Consider the following 15,216-nt stretch of genomic DNA (forward strand, 5'->3'; position numbering starts at 1 on the left):
CCTTCACAACAACAATGGAACATCATTATGGAGGTTTCCCCCACACTTTCCTCTCCCCCCCCTCACCATTTCCTGCCTCCACAGCACCAAATAGCTTTTGAAATAAATCAGTAATTGACATATCACTATAGCATAATTACTCTGTAGTGATATATCAGTTACCCATTTTTTTATTTAAAAATAAAAGCCCAAACAAGGCCTCTGGTGGCCTTGGGTGATTGGGGAAAAGAAAAAGGAACTGAAGTGAGCAGTACCTGCAAAAACCCATACCTTCCCAGTACAAACACACTTTGATTGGGATATTTCGGGGGGGGGGATCATTCCAAAGCAGGTTCTCAGCAAAGGAGGCAGGGGGAGGGGAGCCAGAAGATGCGCAAAGGCACGACAGCACTATGCAGATGCTAGGGAAAAGACCCCTCCTGCTTGGGAGCCATAGAAGAACACCACAGCTATATAGAAGCAAATTATGCCAGGGCAAGAGACTGTAGAGAATGAACTAGAATGGGTAAGGAGAAAATAAAGTCCCATCAACATGTTCAGAAAAGGCAAACAATGCATGTTAGCAGACTGAGAGACGGTGCTGTGTAGCTGGTAGTGGATTGGACAAGGAACAGTGAGACCCAGGTTCAAAAATGCCCACTCTGCCATGAAGCTAATTGGGAGATTCTGGGCCAGTCATGGTCTCATTCTAACCTACCTCACAGGTTTGTTACGAAGATAAAAATGTAAGAGATGAATACAATTGCCCTGAGCTCTTTTGGAGAAAGAATGTGCTAAAATATAGCAGCAAGATAATTGTTTTGTTATTGTTGTTATTATGATTAACTTCATTAGACTTTTTTAGAGTTGTTTGCAATTGGGGCGGAGGATTAGGGCACTACAGAGGAGGGATTTCAAGAGGAGGTGATGTTGCATGTATCTCTGGATGGTGAGGGAGAATGAGAAAGTATGGCAATGTTTTAGCAAGTCCCAGCATTAAATAATCTGGAAACCCTATGGAATGTCACACCCGACAACTATTGACAAATGCCGACATAACTTTTTTTCTTAATGGGGTGCAAAATCTCTGCTGCTATTTGGTCTCTGATCCAACTCCTCTTATAGTTTTTTTAAAAAACCTCTTGAAATGTAGTTTAAATCTTGCTTAGCAATCACTTTTGGAATCCAGATTTCCAGAGCATTTGAAAATCGTTGATATAGAGCAGCCACATTTTTTTTTCAGACTCACCATGGCTCAGCTCCAGAATGGTCCCATGCAAATGATATAATTGGGTGCTGAAGGCTTCTTGTGCTTATTTTTGGTGATGTCAAGAAAATAATGCGCTTGGAGTAGAACTGCAAATGTATTTTCTTTTCCCTTGTCAGAAGTGTTTCCTGAACACTCATCCAGGAATTCAGGAATAACTTTGGGTTCTTTCTGTCTCGGGGGCCAGCAGCCACAGGAAGGGGGTTGCAAGCTGACTTCAGCTCTCTCTTTCCAGTTTTATTGCTTCTTTAAGAATGCCTTGGCCTAATTGAAAGCAGAAATTGACCTAACAATGAGAATGCAGGCTGTGATCTGCAAACCATTTTCTATGTAGTAAACCCTGCTGACTTCACTAAGACAGTTCCAGAGAAAGGCAATTGACAACAACATCCTCCACCAAGAAGCACATAAGCCTCTTGGTTTTGTTAATAGAATTTTGCTTTAGGAAACTAGGGGAGATTTACCAGTGTTTCTCAAAATTAATGAATCGGAACCCCTCCCCCTAAAAGGTACTACTCACTCATTCAGGCCATTGCAACATAGAAACATGACTGCCCTACATGTACATACAGTGCTGTTTCTTTTCATTTCTCACCCTGCTCTTAAACACACATACAACCCACTCCCCTCTCCTGGTTCACCTGCAATTTGAGGTGCCTACATTACAAAATGCTGTTTTCCTGCAGAACAATCTTGGTGGGATCTATGTATCTATCGACTGATTAACTATCATGCTGAAACTCCACCTTTTCTCTAAGAAGCTGAGGGAGGAGTAGTAGAAGAAGAAGAAGAGATTGGATTTATACCCCGCCCTTCACTACCCAAAGGTGTCTCAGAGCGGCTTACAAACTCCTTTCCCTTTTCCTCCCCACAACAGACACCCTGTGAGGTAGGTGGGGCTGAGAGAGCTCTGACAGAAACTGCTCTTTTTCAAGAACAGCTCTTACTAGAGCTACGGCTTGCCCAAGGTCATCCAGCCAGGTGCAAGGGGAGGAGTGGGGAATCAAACTCAGTTCTCCCAGATTAGAGTCCGCACACTTAACCACTACACCAAACTGGCTCTCACTGAGTTATGGACAGTCTCCTGTCTGTCCCTTTTCCAACACTGATAAAATGTGTTGTTGTTGTTGCCATTCAGTCATGTCTGACTCTTGGCAATTCTATGGGCCAGCTCTCTCCACGTTTTCCGATCTTGTACTATTTCTTTGAGTTGTTCCATGCTCAGGCTGGTGTCAACTTTTATGGTGTTTAGCCAACGTGTTCTTTGGTGACCCGGTTTCCTTTTGCTGCTAACCAATCCAAGCGTAATATACCCTATAGAAAATAAATGCAGACATGTCCTTGGGCTCATCTTTCTTGCTACTGAACATGTGGTCTTACAGATCTTCACAGTGTGAATATGTTACTGGAAAAACCGGAGCTGAGAGCATGGATTTGCTTTCCTACCCATGTTTGGGGCATTGGAATATGGCCACACAAGGCAATTGTTGTAGCACTCATTTTATATTAATTACTTAATTAATTATGAAATTAGATTTACTAGGCCTACAAGTAGGGATCAGGGCAGCTTACAACAAAATAATATACAAATCTCAGATTAAAACTAAATTAAAACAGCCAAATAAATACCAAGTACCTAAAACAGCACAGACAAAATGGCAAAAACACAGCATATATAAGATGGTGGAAAGATTCCAACTCCCCAGCCTCCCTAGGGGGAAGGGTTTGAGTATATTCAATGAGTGAGTTGCACAGTTCACATCTGACACCATAGTGTCCTGTATGCCAGGGGCCTCCAACACCTGCCCAGTGTTTTTAGAATGTGGGCAGAGACAGTTGGGGCTTTTGCCCAGCAAGCATCCAATCTGATTGGCTGTGCAGGTTATTTTTTTTATTTGCTTCAGCAGCAGCTTCCACTATAGCACAAAGCTTTTCATTGAATGAATGAAGGTAAACTGTATATATGCAAGAAAATATTTTAAAGCTATATGTTAATTTTAAAAGGCATCCTGTTAAACAGAGCTTCTGCCTGAAATGTTGAAGTGTTACTATTAGAGTTACACATGAATTCACACCCTGACATGTTGTGGTTGGCTCAGCCTCTTGTGGCAGCCATTTTGTGGTTGCACCCACCATCCTGTATCAGAATCCCAAAGTTACCCACAGGCTCAAATTTTTGGGGACCCTTGCTGTGTGCTGTTACAATATGCACCGCTTCTTGGGTTCTTTAATAGAAAAACCAGTGTATTACATTGCTGAAAATCAAGGCGTGTTACACAAAAACATGCAATAAAACATCATACCACAAACAGTATAATAGAAACAATATACATATAAACAATATCACAAGCAATGCAATGAAAACTGAATTAAGAAAATAGAATTATCACTCTACTAACAGTAAAGCCCATTGAAAAAGCAATACAACGAGCTCTAGAAAGATGTGATGTGTAACAAATGCATAGGCTGGAAGGAGGTAAAGTAAATATTATCCGTCTGTACGTGAAAGATACAAATGTGGAAGTAAAGTCTCATATACCTTATGTTATACAATAGTCGGTGTCCAAGGTCACACAATCTGGGCCAGAAAATGTTGCACCCGGGGGTCTGTGGAGTAGTGTCAACAACTGGGCAGTCTGCAAAGTCTTTATGTTGGATGTCCGTGTCATTCAATGTGGTTGTGGTCACACTGTTAGAGCAGAGGTCTCAAGGGAAGGTGGGTTGAAAGTGAGTAGTCATGATAAAAGTCTCAGTAGGGAATGAGAAGGAGGAATCTTTGGAAATGAGTGTTGTCAAATGTCTATAGTCTTGAAAGTTGTCATTTTTGGTAGAGAAGTGTGGCTGAGGAATGTTTTCCAGCAAGATAGTTTCGGGCTAGATGGTTTCAGGGCCTGGGCCTCCCACCCCTCGCAGACAGGCCCCGCCGGCCCAGGTAGGCCAGACTCAGCCCTCCCACCCCACCAGGCACGCCTCGCCAGCCCAGTAGGCCGGCCGTGGCCCTCCCACCCCACCAGGCAGACCCCGCCAGCCCAGGTAGGCCGGCCACAGCCCTCTCTCCCCATGGCAGGCCCCGCTGGCTCACCTCAGAATCCAGCTGGGGTGGGGGGAAGATGGACCCTACCTGCTGCAAGGCTCTCCCAAGGGCTGAAGAATGGTCGGCAGGCAAACGGCCATGACTGCTCCTCTGCTGACCTTCTCTTGACGGCTGAAAAAGGCTGGTCAGGCACATGGCTGCTCAGCTGCTGAGGTAATCTGTTCGGATTGGAGTTTTGGCGGGAGCTGGCTCTGTGGGCGGGACTCAGGCACACCTTCTGATGGGCAGTTCAGGCAGCCAACTGATTTTGGCAAACATAGAATGTTGCCATGCGAAAACACGTTTATATATAAGGCCAGGATTTCTTTATTCACTACCAAGAGCATTTGAAGCAATGTTTGGGAACATCCTGGCTCTCATCCTTCACCATTGTAAGTCTTTATTTAATTTCTTAAAGCTTGTAATCCGATTATACATATATATGCATTATTAGCTTTCGTTATCGACGGATGTCTTCTCAACATTTTCAGGGAGGCATTCAGTCTAGAAACCACAATGATGCACTTTATTGAGAAAGGATGCTAAAGACTGCAGTGGAGAATCATTGGTCTATACACTATCCACTATACTTCTACAGTGTTTCCTTGCTTTGTTTTAGTTGTCTTGTTTAATTTGGAGGGATGGAGAGCAGCAACATTTTTTCTGTCATCTTTTAGACTGTAAACTCTTTCTGTGTGCTTTATTTTAACATGGCATACTTTCTTACTTCCAGATGTCTGTGGGGGGGTGCTCACCGGCCTTTCTGGATCAATAACAAGCCCTGATTATCCTGAGAATTACCCCAACAATGCTGAATGCCTTTGGATCATCCAGGCAACTTCAGATTCTGTCATCAAATTGGTTTTTGTTGACTTCCAAATGGAAAACAGTGAACAGTGCAGTTTTGATTATGTGGCAATCTTTGATGGGCCTACCATGGGGGATCCACTTCTCAGTCACTACTGTGGGAGTATGAAGCCTCCAGCTGTAGTCTCTTCCATGCATGAACTTCTGGTTGTGTTCAAATCAGACTTTAACATTGCAGGCAGAGGCTTCAAGGCCTATTTCTTTTCAGGTATGTGTAGAAATTCTACTTTTACTGTATATGAAGATCAAGTAATCAGATGCATGTAAGATTCTGTGGTATTTCCACCAGCACACAAGATTATCCTAGGAAAAGGAGATAGATAGCCACCACTAGCCCCACAAAACACTAGATTTTGGACAAACAGAGAGATAAAACTTGACTTCACCAAATAAATAAATATTATAACTGTTTTTATTTGGATTAAGCTTTCTGCTGTTGTGAGTGTTAAGTTTTCTATGCTGAGCACATGAAGTATCTAATTATCTTCCTTGTCTGGCAGTGATGCTCTAGAGTCTCAGGCCGATAAAGTCTTACCCAACACCTACTATCTAGATCCTTTTAGCTAGTGGCAATGAGGATTGAACCTGGGACTTCCTGCATACATAACATGTTCTCTACTATTAAGCCACATATCTTCCCCTGATATGCTCATAATCAGTGAGAATCACTTAATATTGGCTTCAGGCAAGACTTGATTCTAACATTATTTTTTTAATATAATAGTGTTATTCCCCCTCCCCCTTTGTTGCATGTTGAATATTCATTCTTAATATAAACCCACATGGTAAAGTTTGAGATTTACCACAGCCTATAGAATTTCAGGTTTTGATCATGTTCCAGGAATTCACAAATTGGAGTCCTCAGTACAAGGATACTTAAAAAAAATGTCCATCACAGACAATGAATAAAAGACGTCACCACATCCCAAATTACCTTAAGAAGACCAAGGGGGAATCTGGACATTCAGGGGACATTCAGTTACAGCCCTCTAGGAATTGTATTGCTTCAGAATGCTGGAGGGAGTCCCATATGTGGATGCTACCACTGAATGAAGCATAGTCACCTTCCAGATGAGGTTGTTTTCTAGGTGCCAGGATTGTTTTTAATCAAAGGGCTGTCCCATGAGCATGTTCCCAAAAGTGATTCCACACTATAACCTGTTTGTGCTGCTGAAGGATTTCTTATCCACTTTGAATCACAAGTGGACTTGCAATGGGGTTTTATGATTTAACACTACATTTCCCACAAAAATCTATCCTCACACAAGATCTTAGCACATTCCTGTTGACTACAAAGTACAAAAAGTAACTAAGTTCCCCCTCCCTCAAGAGAACAAGAGTTGAAAATTTACAATGAATTCATGAACACCTCAAGAAATGACCTGGCTGCAGGAGGTAACATGATGTAATTAATTAAGCAAAAGAGGAAAGAGGAAATTTTAAAGGGACAGGAGCCCTGAGAAAATTCAGCTCTTTCTCCACATAGGACAGCCCAGAGCTGCAATTGTGTATTAGATTTTAAACATCATCACAAGTCAGGCCTGACAAAAGACAGACACAGCACAGAAAATACAGAAATGCAACAGATCACCTATGATGTCATCTGTATTGTCCGTAAAAACTGAGTGAAAGAATCATGACAATTCCAGACTAAATGGCTGGTGTGGAACCAACCCAAAGTGTCAATCATCACAAAGTCGGAATCATTACATAGGGATTCTGTTACAGGGTCTGGGCAGGTCTGTCTTCGAGAAATATGCTGCCAGGCATTTATCCAGCTGTTTTTTCCTGACATAGCAAGGTCATAACTGGCAGCTGAAACACAGCACAGTTATTGTGTATGGATGTGTTGTCTGGAACTGTGGCTTTATATGGCAGGAAGTAGGCAGAAGATCAAATTGGGAATACTGAGATAATTCTCAAATCAGGAACAGTGAGGCAAAAGATAAATGATGCCTCCACCAGAATGGAGATCAATGCAGTTGCAGACGATGGTGCAGCTTTGAATGTCCAATCAACCTGAGGTGTGGTGCAGACCACACTGATAGAAACCCAATATCAAACAGTCCAGTAGTTTTGTGTTAGATATTGGTGTGTGCAGCTGATACTCAGGATGCTTACCCCCACTGTGCAACCAGCAATGTGCTGCATTCAGACCGGAGAGGATGACATCCACATACCCATCCTTGCTGCCCTCATTGGTGTTGGCAGAGCTTAAGCATGAAGAGGAATGGAGCACCAACTGTGTAAAGAAATAACTCAGTTTATTAAAGAAGAAATAAATTCTGATAGAACAGAGGAGAGATAGGGTAACGAAATGCTGTGTGAGACAGGAACGAAGAGGGAGGGCTCAGCTGGAGCAGGAAGTTTCCAAAGAGTCAGTCAGGAGACAGGAAGGACATAATGTGAAACTGTGGGAAGTCCCTAATCTAGCTATGCTAACCAGCAGTCCTTCAGCTGTCCCCTATAGGCTGTTCTGATCTTCTTAAAGTAGGTGCCCTATAAACCTTTCACATTCCAACAATAGGTACCTTCCCTTCCCCAGAAAAACCCAGCAATCCACCCTTCCTGGCTGAGCCACTTAGCCACACCATTTTGCAGGCTGAGCTTAGATCCCGGATTGGCTGTAGACAGAACTTCCACAGAGAAACCCAGCCCATAGCCAGACTGCTTGGCCCTGTTTAAATCAGATCAACATATCTTTTTCTCCTTTGATCTATTTTAAAAAGGGAGGTTGTGGGTGTCCCACAAGTCATACTTGGAATGAGCAGACTATCATCTGGAAGCTCCCAAAAAGCATGGGGACATGCTCTCTCTTCAGGAAAAAAAACCCCTGTGTTGAAGCAGCCTCTGTAGCAGTTGCTTAATACAGGGTCACTTTCTGGTTTGGGCTACAGTTAACTTGAGGCCACCAGTTGATTGCTGGCACTGCACCCTCACAGCTGTGCCTGAAGGCATTTTCCAGGGGTTGCAGGGCAGAGGAAGGTGTTAAGAAGCTCATAAGTAGTATGAAAAGAAACCAGAATTCATGCTTTGACTGCTTGATTTGTATTACATTCCCTTTCTTCTGTAACCAGGTGCATGTCAGGAGGTATACACGGCTGTCAAAGGAAATTTCTCTAGTCCTCAATATCCCAACTTTTATCCCAACAATATCAAGTGTCACTGGACCATCCAGCTGCCCCCAGGATATCGAATCAAAGTCTTCTTCCTGGACTTGGATCTGGAAGGACGGAACAGTCTGACAGATGGCTGCGATTATGACCATCTCGCTGTGTTTGATGGAGGCACTGAGAAAGCATTGCTTTTGGGGAAGTGGTGTGGGAGAGAAATGCTGTCTCCTATTATATCCAGTAGAAACAAACTGCTATTGGTCCTTCACACAGACCGGAATACAGCCAACCGAGGTTTCTCAGTGGCATATATTGGAGGTAAGGCCTGCAGTCTGATCTCTTTCACCCAACTTTCCTGCTGCATGGATTTTAAAAGTAGAACAAGTGACAGATTATTACTTTTGGGGAAAAAACAGTTACTCTATGTTATGTGCACAACACAAAGTCTTAATTGATAGTACATGGGGGTGCACTCAATTTGTTAATGCTAGTACCATTGGATAACTATGCAAAGCAATAGCTTGTAAGATCAGTAAACTGCTATTTTGCATGCAGTTTCTCAACAGCTCAGCAAGCAGTCGGGAAATTATGCTTTGTTTTAGGCAAAATATGGGCTGTCTTGATATACACACTGCATATTTAATTTTTAACAGCACACGCTTTAAAAAACTTATGCCCGGCCTTGGCGGGGAGGGCGGGGTACAAATCTGAGTAAATAAATAAATAAATGAAAAGATGACCTTGATCTCTTAAAGTTACAGTTCTGAGTGTGACTGTCAAAAGTCCCAGTCCCAACCCTGGGAAAGGACTTTTGGTACAAGGGGAGTGCATCATAAAACAAAGTACCAGAGAGAGTCTAAAACTCACCCTAGTCTTGGTAGGTTGCCACCAGATCTTTCAATCTATGTCAACAGCCCAGGAGAGAAAGACCAAGCCTCTCGGCTTCTCATGGAACTTAACAAGAAAAGTCAGCCCTGCAGAGTGGGACTGCAGTCTGAGTTTCCAAGACAAAACAGTTAACTGGTAGGCGGTCAAGAGCCAAGGCTCTGGATGAAGATTTTGAGGGTCTAGTGGTTAATTGGGCACAATAAGCCTTGTAAGCAATATCATTTCCAAGGGCACACGGGGTAAAACATTTCTGATGCACCATCACCACTGATTTCCCCACAAATCCCCTATATTTTATGTCTACTTCAGCTAGCTCTCTTTCAATGGGGTTACTTGCATAAGGGGTCACATATTTTTTTACCTGGGAGGATCTGTCCTGGCCTTAACAACCTCCTTGAAATACTGGTCAGGTCTGTCCCTGAATCCCTCCAAGAAAGGACAAGAATGTTATTAATCCTTATTTCATGAGAAAACTCCATTTTGGCCCAGTTGATCTGCATTGGGTCCAAAAAAGCAACATTGACAGGTTGACATGCTTTCTCTCAAGATGAGGCAGCTGGAGTCTCAGCTGTCGACTCTGTAGATGATGAATAGCTGGGAGAAGTCTCCTCTTCTTCCCAGTTCTCAGCTGACTCAGCTTGATTAATCACATTCACACGGGTATCAGCAGCAGGTGTGCTGGTCTTAGGCTTCTCTTTTGCTTTGAAAAAAGGACAGTTAGCCTTTATATGCCCAGAATTCTTACAGTAAAAGCAGAGTTCACTCTTAGGATCAACTATGGGTCTCACAGCAGCAGTTGGCGATGATGAAGGCTTCTTCGCAGGGGTGTTGTGCTGGCTCTCTACTGGCTTGGATGTGTTACTGACAGCTGCTGGGCGCACATTGCTTCCTCCTTCAAAGGCAGATTTTCCCATTGCCTTCTCACAATGCTGTCTCATGTGTTCAGCAAGGTCTGTAGCTTGGTCTAGCAAGATAGGATCCCAGTCTCTGACCAAAGCAGACAGTTCATCTGGCAACAAGAGACAGAATTGTTCCATGAGAATTAACTCTCTCAAGTCATTGAAGGTACGCACTCCTTCAGCAGTTAGCCATCTGTCCAGATTCTGAGACAATGTGGCAGCAGCAATGTGGAAGCTTCCTTGCCACAGGCTCTTATCCACTTTTCTGAAAGCTCTTCTGTAGGTTTCAGAGGACAAAGCAAACAGTTGCTGAGCAAGATTCTTAAACTTCTGGTAGTTCCCAGCGTCTGCAACTTGAATATTCCCAAGCAAATCAGCAAGCAATGTAGTCACCTGGGACCTCAGGATGACCATATAATGTCTCTTAGGGACCCCCAAATCTTCACAGGTCCGTTCATAGAGAGAAAAATGCTAGAATGTCCTGTCCCTCTTTATAAGTGGGAAACATTTGTCATAATTCCAAGGAGAGTCATCTCTCTGTGTAACAGGGTGAGCAACAGGGAAGTCCATGGCATTTCTCCACCTAGACTCTGCACTTTGCCGGTCTGCGTCTTCTGCCCAGAATTCTGATTTGAAGTGGTGTCGACACCTTCTCAAACTCAGTAGTCCCTCTCTCACCAAGTCCAGAACTCAGTTGGTCTCCAGCAGGATTTCTGCGGACTACAGCTTCTGCAGAGTGTCTGGGGCATCTCGGCAGCTCTTCTCTGTCACGCCCGTCTCGCAGTTCCAGGTTCTCCGGTTCAAAGGTGCAAATCCTCAACCTCACAGGCGGTGAAGGTCGCATGTCTTGTTGTTCCAACATGAGATCAGGCATTCCTGTAAAATCCTCAGTCAGGATGGTGTCTTCCTCCAAGTGCAGCTCAGACTCTACACGTCCTTCTGCCATAATTTCAAAACCCTAACTGCACTCAGTCAAAATAACAAACTCTTCACAGCCAAGTACCAATATTTTTGCACAGACTAAAAACCAGGAATTTGACTTCAAAACCTCAAGTGAATCCCACAGCTCCCACCATGTCAAAAGTCCCAGTCCCACCCCAGGAAAGGACTTTTGGTACAAGGGGAGTGTGTCACAAAACAAAGTTACAAATTACCAGAGAGAGTCTAAAACTCACCCTAGTCTTGGTATGTTGCCACCAGGTCTTTCAATCTATCCCAACGGCCCAGGAGAGAAAGACCAAGCCTCCCGGCTTCCCAGGGAACTTAGACTGAAATTAAGTAAACTGCCATTTATTTAATTTCATCCTTATTAACAAGATAGGCTTTGCAAGAGGGTGGTTGCATGCTAATTAAAATCACACCTTTTTCATACAGTGTTTTGTATTTGCTATTTTCTTTTCTTTTGTGAAGTACATTTACCCTGTTCCTGGTCTTTAATGCATAGGCTGGCAAGACAAGAGATAAGGTAGATCAGATGAGAGCTACCCGCAAACAGCTGAGAGTTTTTTGCCAGCTGAGATAAGTAGCATAGCTTAGCAAATGGCGAGCTTTAAGTTTAGTAAGGCAAGAACTTTCAAACACATCACAACAAAGACATATGTCTACATATAAAGCATTTTCATTTTAGTTTTAAAGAAAATTTTAACAAGGTGGCTTAATCAAAATTCCCATCAGTTTCTAAAGCATCTCATTTGTTTATCAGCCAACATGGTATAGTGGTTAGAGTACCAGACTACAATCTGGGAGACCCAGGTTCAGATCCCCACACTCCCTGTTTGGTGACCTTGGGCCAGTCATACACTCTTAGCCTAACCTACCGCATGGAATTGTTGTGAGGATAGGGTTGCCAGGGGCAGGGGGCCCCAGTCTTCTGTCTGGTGTCTTCCTGTGTGTGTGCTATTTGCGCTTGCTACAATGACATCATCCAGAAGTGACACCATCACGCTAGGCACATTGCTGGGAGGACACTCTAGCATTCAGCCAAAAACTCTATGGACACCATAGAGCTTTTGGCTAGAGTGTCCCCCCAATGACATGCCCAGCATGGTGACATCACCTCCAGGTGATATCATTGTGCCAGACACATTGGGCGCCATGGAGTTTTTCTGGGGTGGGGCACCCCCTGCTGGCAGCTGACCAGTGGGCAGATTGGAGGGCCTGAAATTGGGGGGAAACCCACCCCAGTTGGGGGGGGATGGCAACCCAATATGAGAATAAAATGGAGGAGTGGAGAATGATGTAAGCTACTTTGGGTCCCCATTGAGGATGTTTGTGACCTAACAAAACCTGACTCCATGTATAAGTTATCTCTGTAGTCTGGAGATAATTTGTAATTATTGGAGATCTCTAGGCCCCATGGGGGTTCTTCCATCTGGCTGGTGGGGGAAATCCTGACCCCAAACAGCCACATCCAGGTGCGACATCCCCAATGCGATGATGTCACCTGGGAGTGATGTCATTGCATCAGAGATGTCACACGTGGCACTCTGATTTGAGGGAAAACTCTATGGTAAATTTGACTTAAAACCATAGAGTTTTGCTCTTAAACCAGAGCATTGCTGTGCAACATCACTGATGCAATGATGTCAGTTCCGAATTATGTCATCACATCGATGACATCCTAGAACACCCCCCAAATCCCCCTTCCAGCATGGCGAGGGGACCTGGCAACCCTAAGGCCCCACCTGGAGGCTGGCAATCCTAGCAGGCCAAGGCTAAAAGACAAACTCAGAAGAAGACGAGTTGGTTTTATACCCTAGCCTTCACCTATAGGAGTCTCAGAGCAGCTTACAATCACCTTCCTTTCTCTCCCCACAACAAACACCCTGTGAGATAGGTGGGGTTCTGAGAGAGCTGTGTTGGACACAAGGTCACCCACAGCAGGCTTCATGTGAAGGAGTGGGGAATCAAACCCGGTTTTCCAGATTAAAGTCCGTTGTTCTTTTTTTTTAATAATAATTTTATTATTTTAAACAAACATATATGAGAGTAATGATAACAACATCATATCAATTAACTCACCTCATACATATATATCTATATTCTATTTTTCCCACCATATGGTCACCTAATATTTTGCAAATCTAGATTTTGTAATCAATATTTTTAACTATCTTATTCTATAAGTCTAACTTTGGATATACCTTAAAGTTACATAATCACTAAGCTGTATAATATTTGCATCTCTATTGATTAACAAGACCTATTTTCTTTTATTTTCTTCTACAACAATCTTTTATAAACTATATTTAATTATTAACTAGATTTTATACCATTTTCCATAATCATATGCTTTTATCATTCTATTTATGCTAATTATTTTGACATCAATAAAAGAAAATTCTCTGGTCTACTTCTTATATCATGCTGCCTTTGTTTATAAATTCTATCCTACTTTTCCCCTTTCCCTTTTTTATATATATTCCCTATATATTCTTCCCCAGTTACACAAATTCATAAGATCCTTAAACCCATCTTATTTATATAACACCTTTTAAAAATCAAATTAAGTCCTTAATATCTTTATAAGTTTGCCATTTGTGTAGTCTTCTATTATAAGCCTTGTCTAAATAAAAATCAAAAATTTTCAATATACCTCTCTATCCAATCTTAATCAAATAGACATTAATTTGATTAAGATTGGATAGAGAAGTATATTTCCGGTTCATGGCGGCGCGCTGAGCAGTCGCACCTTTCGGACCTCCTGGGGGTGAAGCTGCACTCTGGCCGAAGGAGGGGGTGCACAGGATCGTCACACCCCCAGAGACCCGGCTAAAGGGGCTCTGCCCATGGGACTCTCGAGGGGTTGCCTCTTCGCCGGCACGATGCCGGGGAATTGAGGTGCCTCTCCATCCCAAAGGTTCTTCGTGCCATAAGACCGAATGGAACCAAGCGACGCTGACCAGGGCAAGCGCAGGAGGTCGAGCGAAAGAAACAGAGCTTAAACAAGGTCTGAGGACCAACTATGAACATGAGTTCAATCTAAGTGTTTAAATAAAAGGAAAAGAAAGCTCCCCAAACCCCCCACAGAACAGAAAGTGAGGCAAGCGGGGGAGGGACGCCTCCCAAACGCACGTACTTAAAAGCTAATTGAAGGGGAGGAGCAGAAGAAAAAGCGAATAAAACTGTTAAGAAAGACTTACCAAGGCGGGTTCGAGCGTACAAGCACATACTCAGAGACTTTGAAAATATCAGTTAAAGTAAACAATCCACAAAGATGGTGGGGAAGAGGACGGAGAAAGAGAAACTTTTAAAAACAAAAGGGACTGAGAGCCCAAGACCGGAAGCAACCAGCGAGCTGGCAAAGACATTGGCGGAATCCATGCACCCTCTGCTGGACCAGATGAATAATCTCAAGCAGCAGCTGTCAACAATGAATCAATGTATCACCACCCAGCAAACACAGTTGAGTGAGACACTTAAAATGATGAATCAAACAGCTGAGAAGGTGAAAGAAGTGGACACCACTGCACAAAAGGTGAAGAAGAAAGTACAAAAGCTGGAAAAGAAGCAAATCTCCACGGAAGATCAGCTGTTACAACTACAAATGGAAAAAGCTAATTTGATTCTTCGCTTTCAGGGCCTTCCAGAGACTAAAGGAGAGAATCTGAAGGAGAAGATGAGTGAATTATTGGCTCCAATGACAGAGATGAAGGCAGAATCTTTTCTGAGCGATATGGATGTGGCCTACAAGTCATATTCAGGATATATAAAGAAAAACAATCTGCCTGGGGAAACAGTGATAAGATTCTCGAAGAGATGTGTGAGGGATGCAATCTTGAAAGCGGCATCTGGAGCTCTTTTGAAAGTTGGAGATAATGCTATCAGAATCCTAAAAGACATTCCATTTGAAATAAGACAAAGGAGAAAGTACAAATATTTAATTCTTTTTCTCCAGACAAAAGCAATTGGATACAGATGGCTAACACCAGAAGTCGTGATCTTCAAAATCAAGGATAAAAAGGAAAAGATTGACTCTGTTCACAAAGCACAGAAGTTTTTGAGAGTCCAGATGGGAGAGCCAGAGGAGGAAGAAAAAGAAGGGATGAACAGTAAGTCCAGCGGCGAGCTGGAGTCGGGGTCTTCCGGAGAGGACTCTCTATCAGAGAAAGGGGCAGCCGCCCCTAAAAG

The 15,216-nt window shown here is 43.2% G+C and overlaps 1 protein-coding gene across 1 annotated transcript in view; it reads left to right on the forward strand.

The window, feature by feature from the left end:
• The window catches only part of CDCP2 (CUB domain containing protein 2), a 43,144-nt gene that overhangs the window by 19,424 nt on the left and 8,504 nt on the right, over positions 1–15,216 (forward strand). Inside the window, exons 4-5 of the mRNA XM_015427694.1 lie at positions 5,053–5,394; positions 8,264–8,617. Of these exons, the coding sequence (XP_015283180.1) occupies positions 5,053–5,394; positions 8,264–8,617 (696 nt within the window). The remainder of the gene's footprint in view (positions 1–5,052; positions 5,395–8,263; positions 8,618–15,216) is intronic.

This window comes from Gekko japonicus, unplaced genomic scaffold, assembly GCF_001447785.1.
Source record: "Gekko japonicus isolate JY-2015 unplaced genomic scaffold, Gekko_japonicus_V1.1 scaffold332, whole genome shotgun sequence".
In the NCBI taxonomy this organism is placed as follows: domain Eukaryota; kingdom Metazoa; phylum Chordata; class Lepidosauria; order Squamata; family Gekkonidae; genus Gekko; species Gekko japonicus.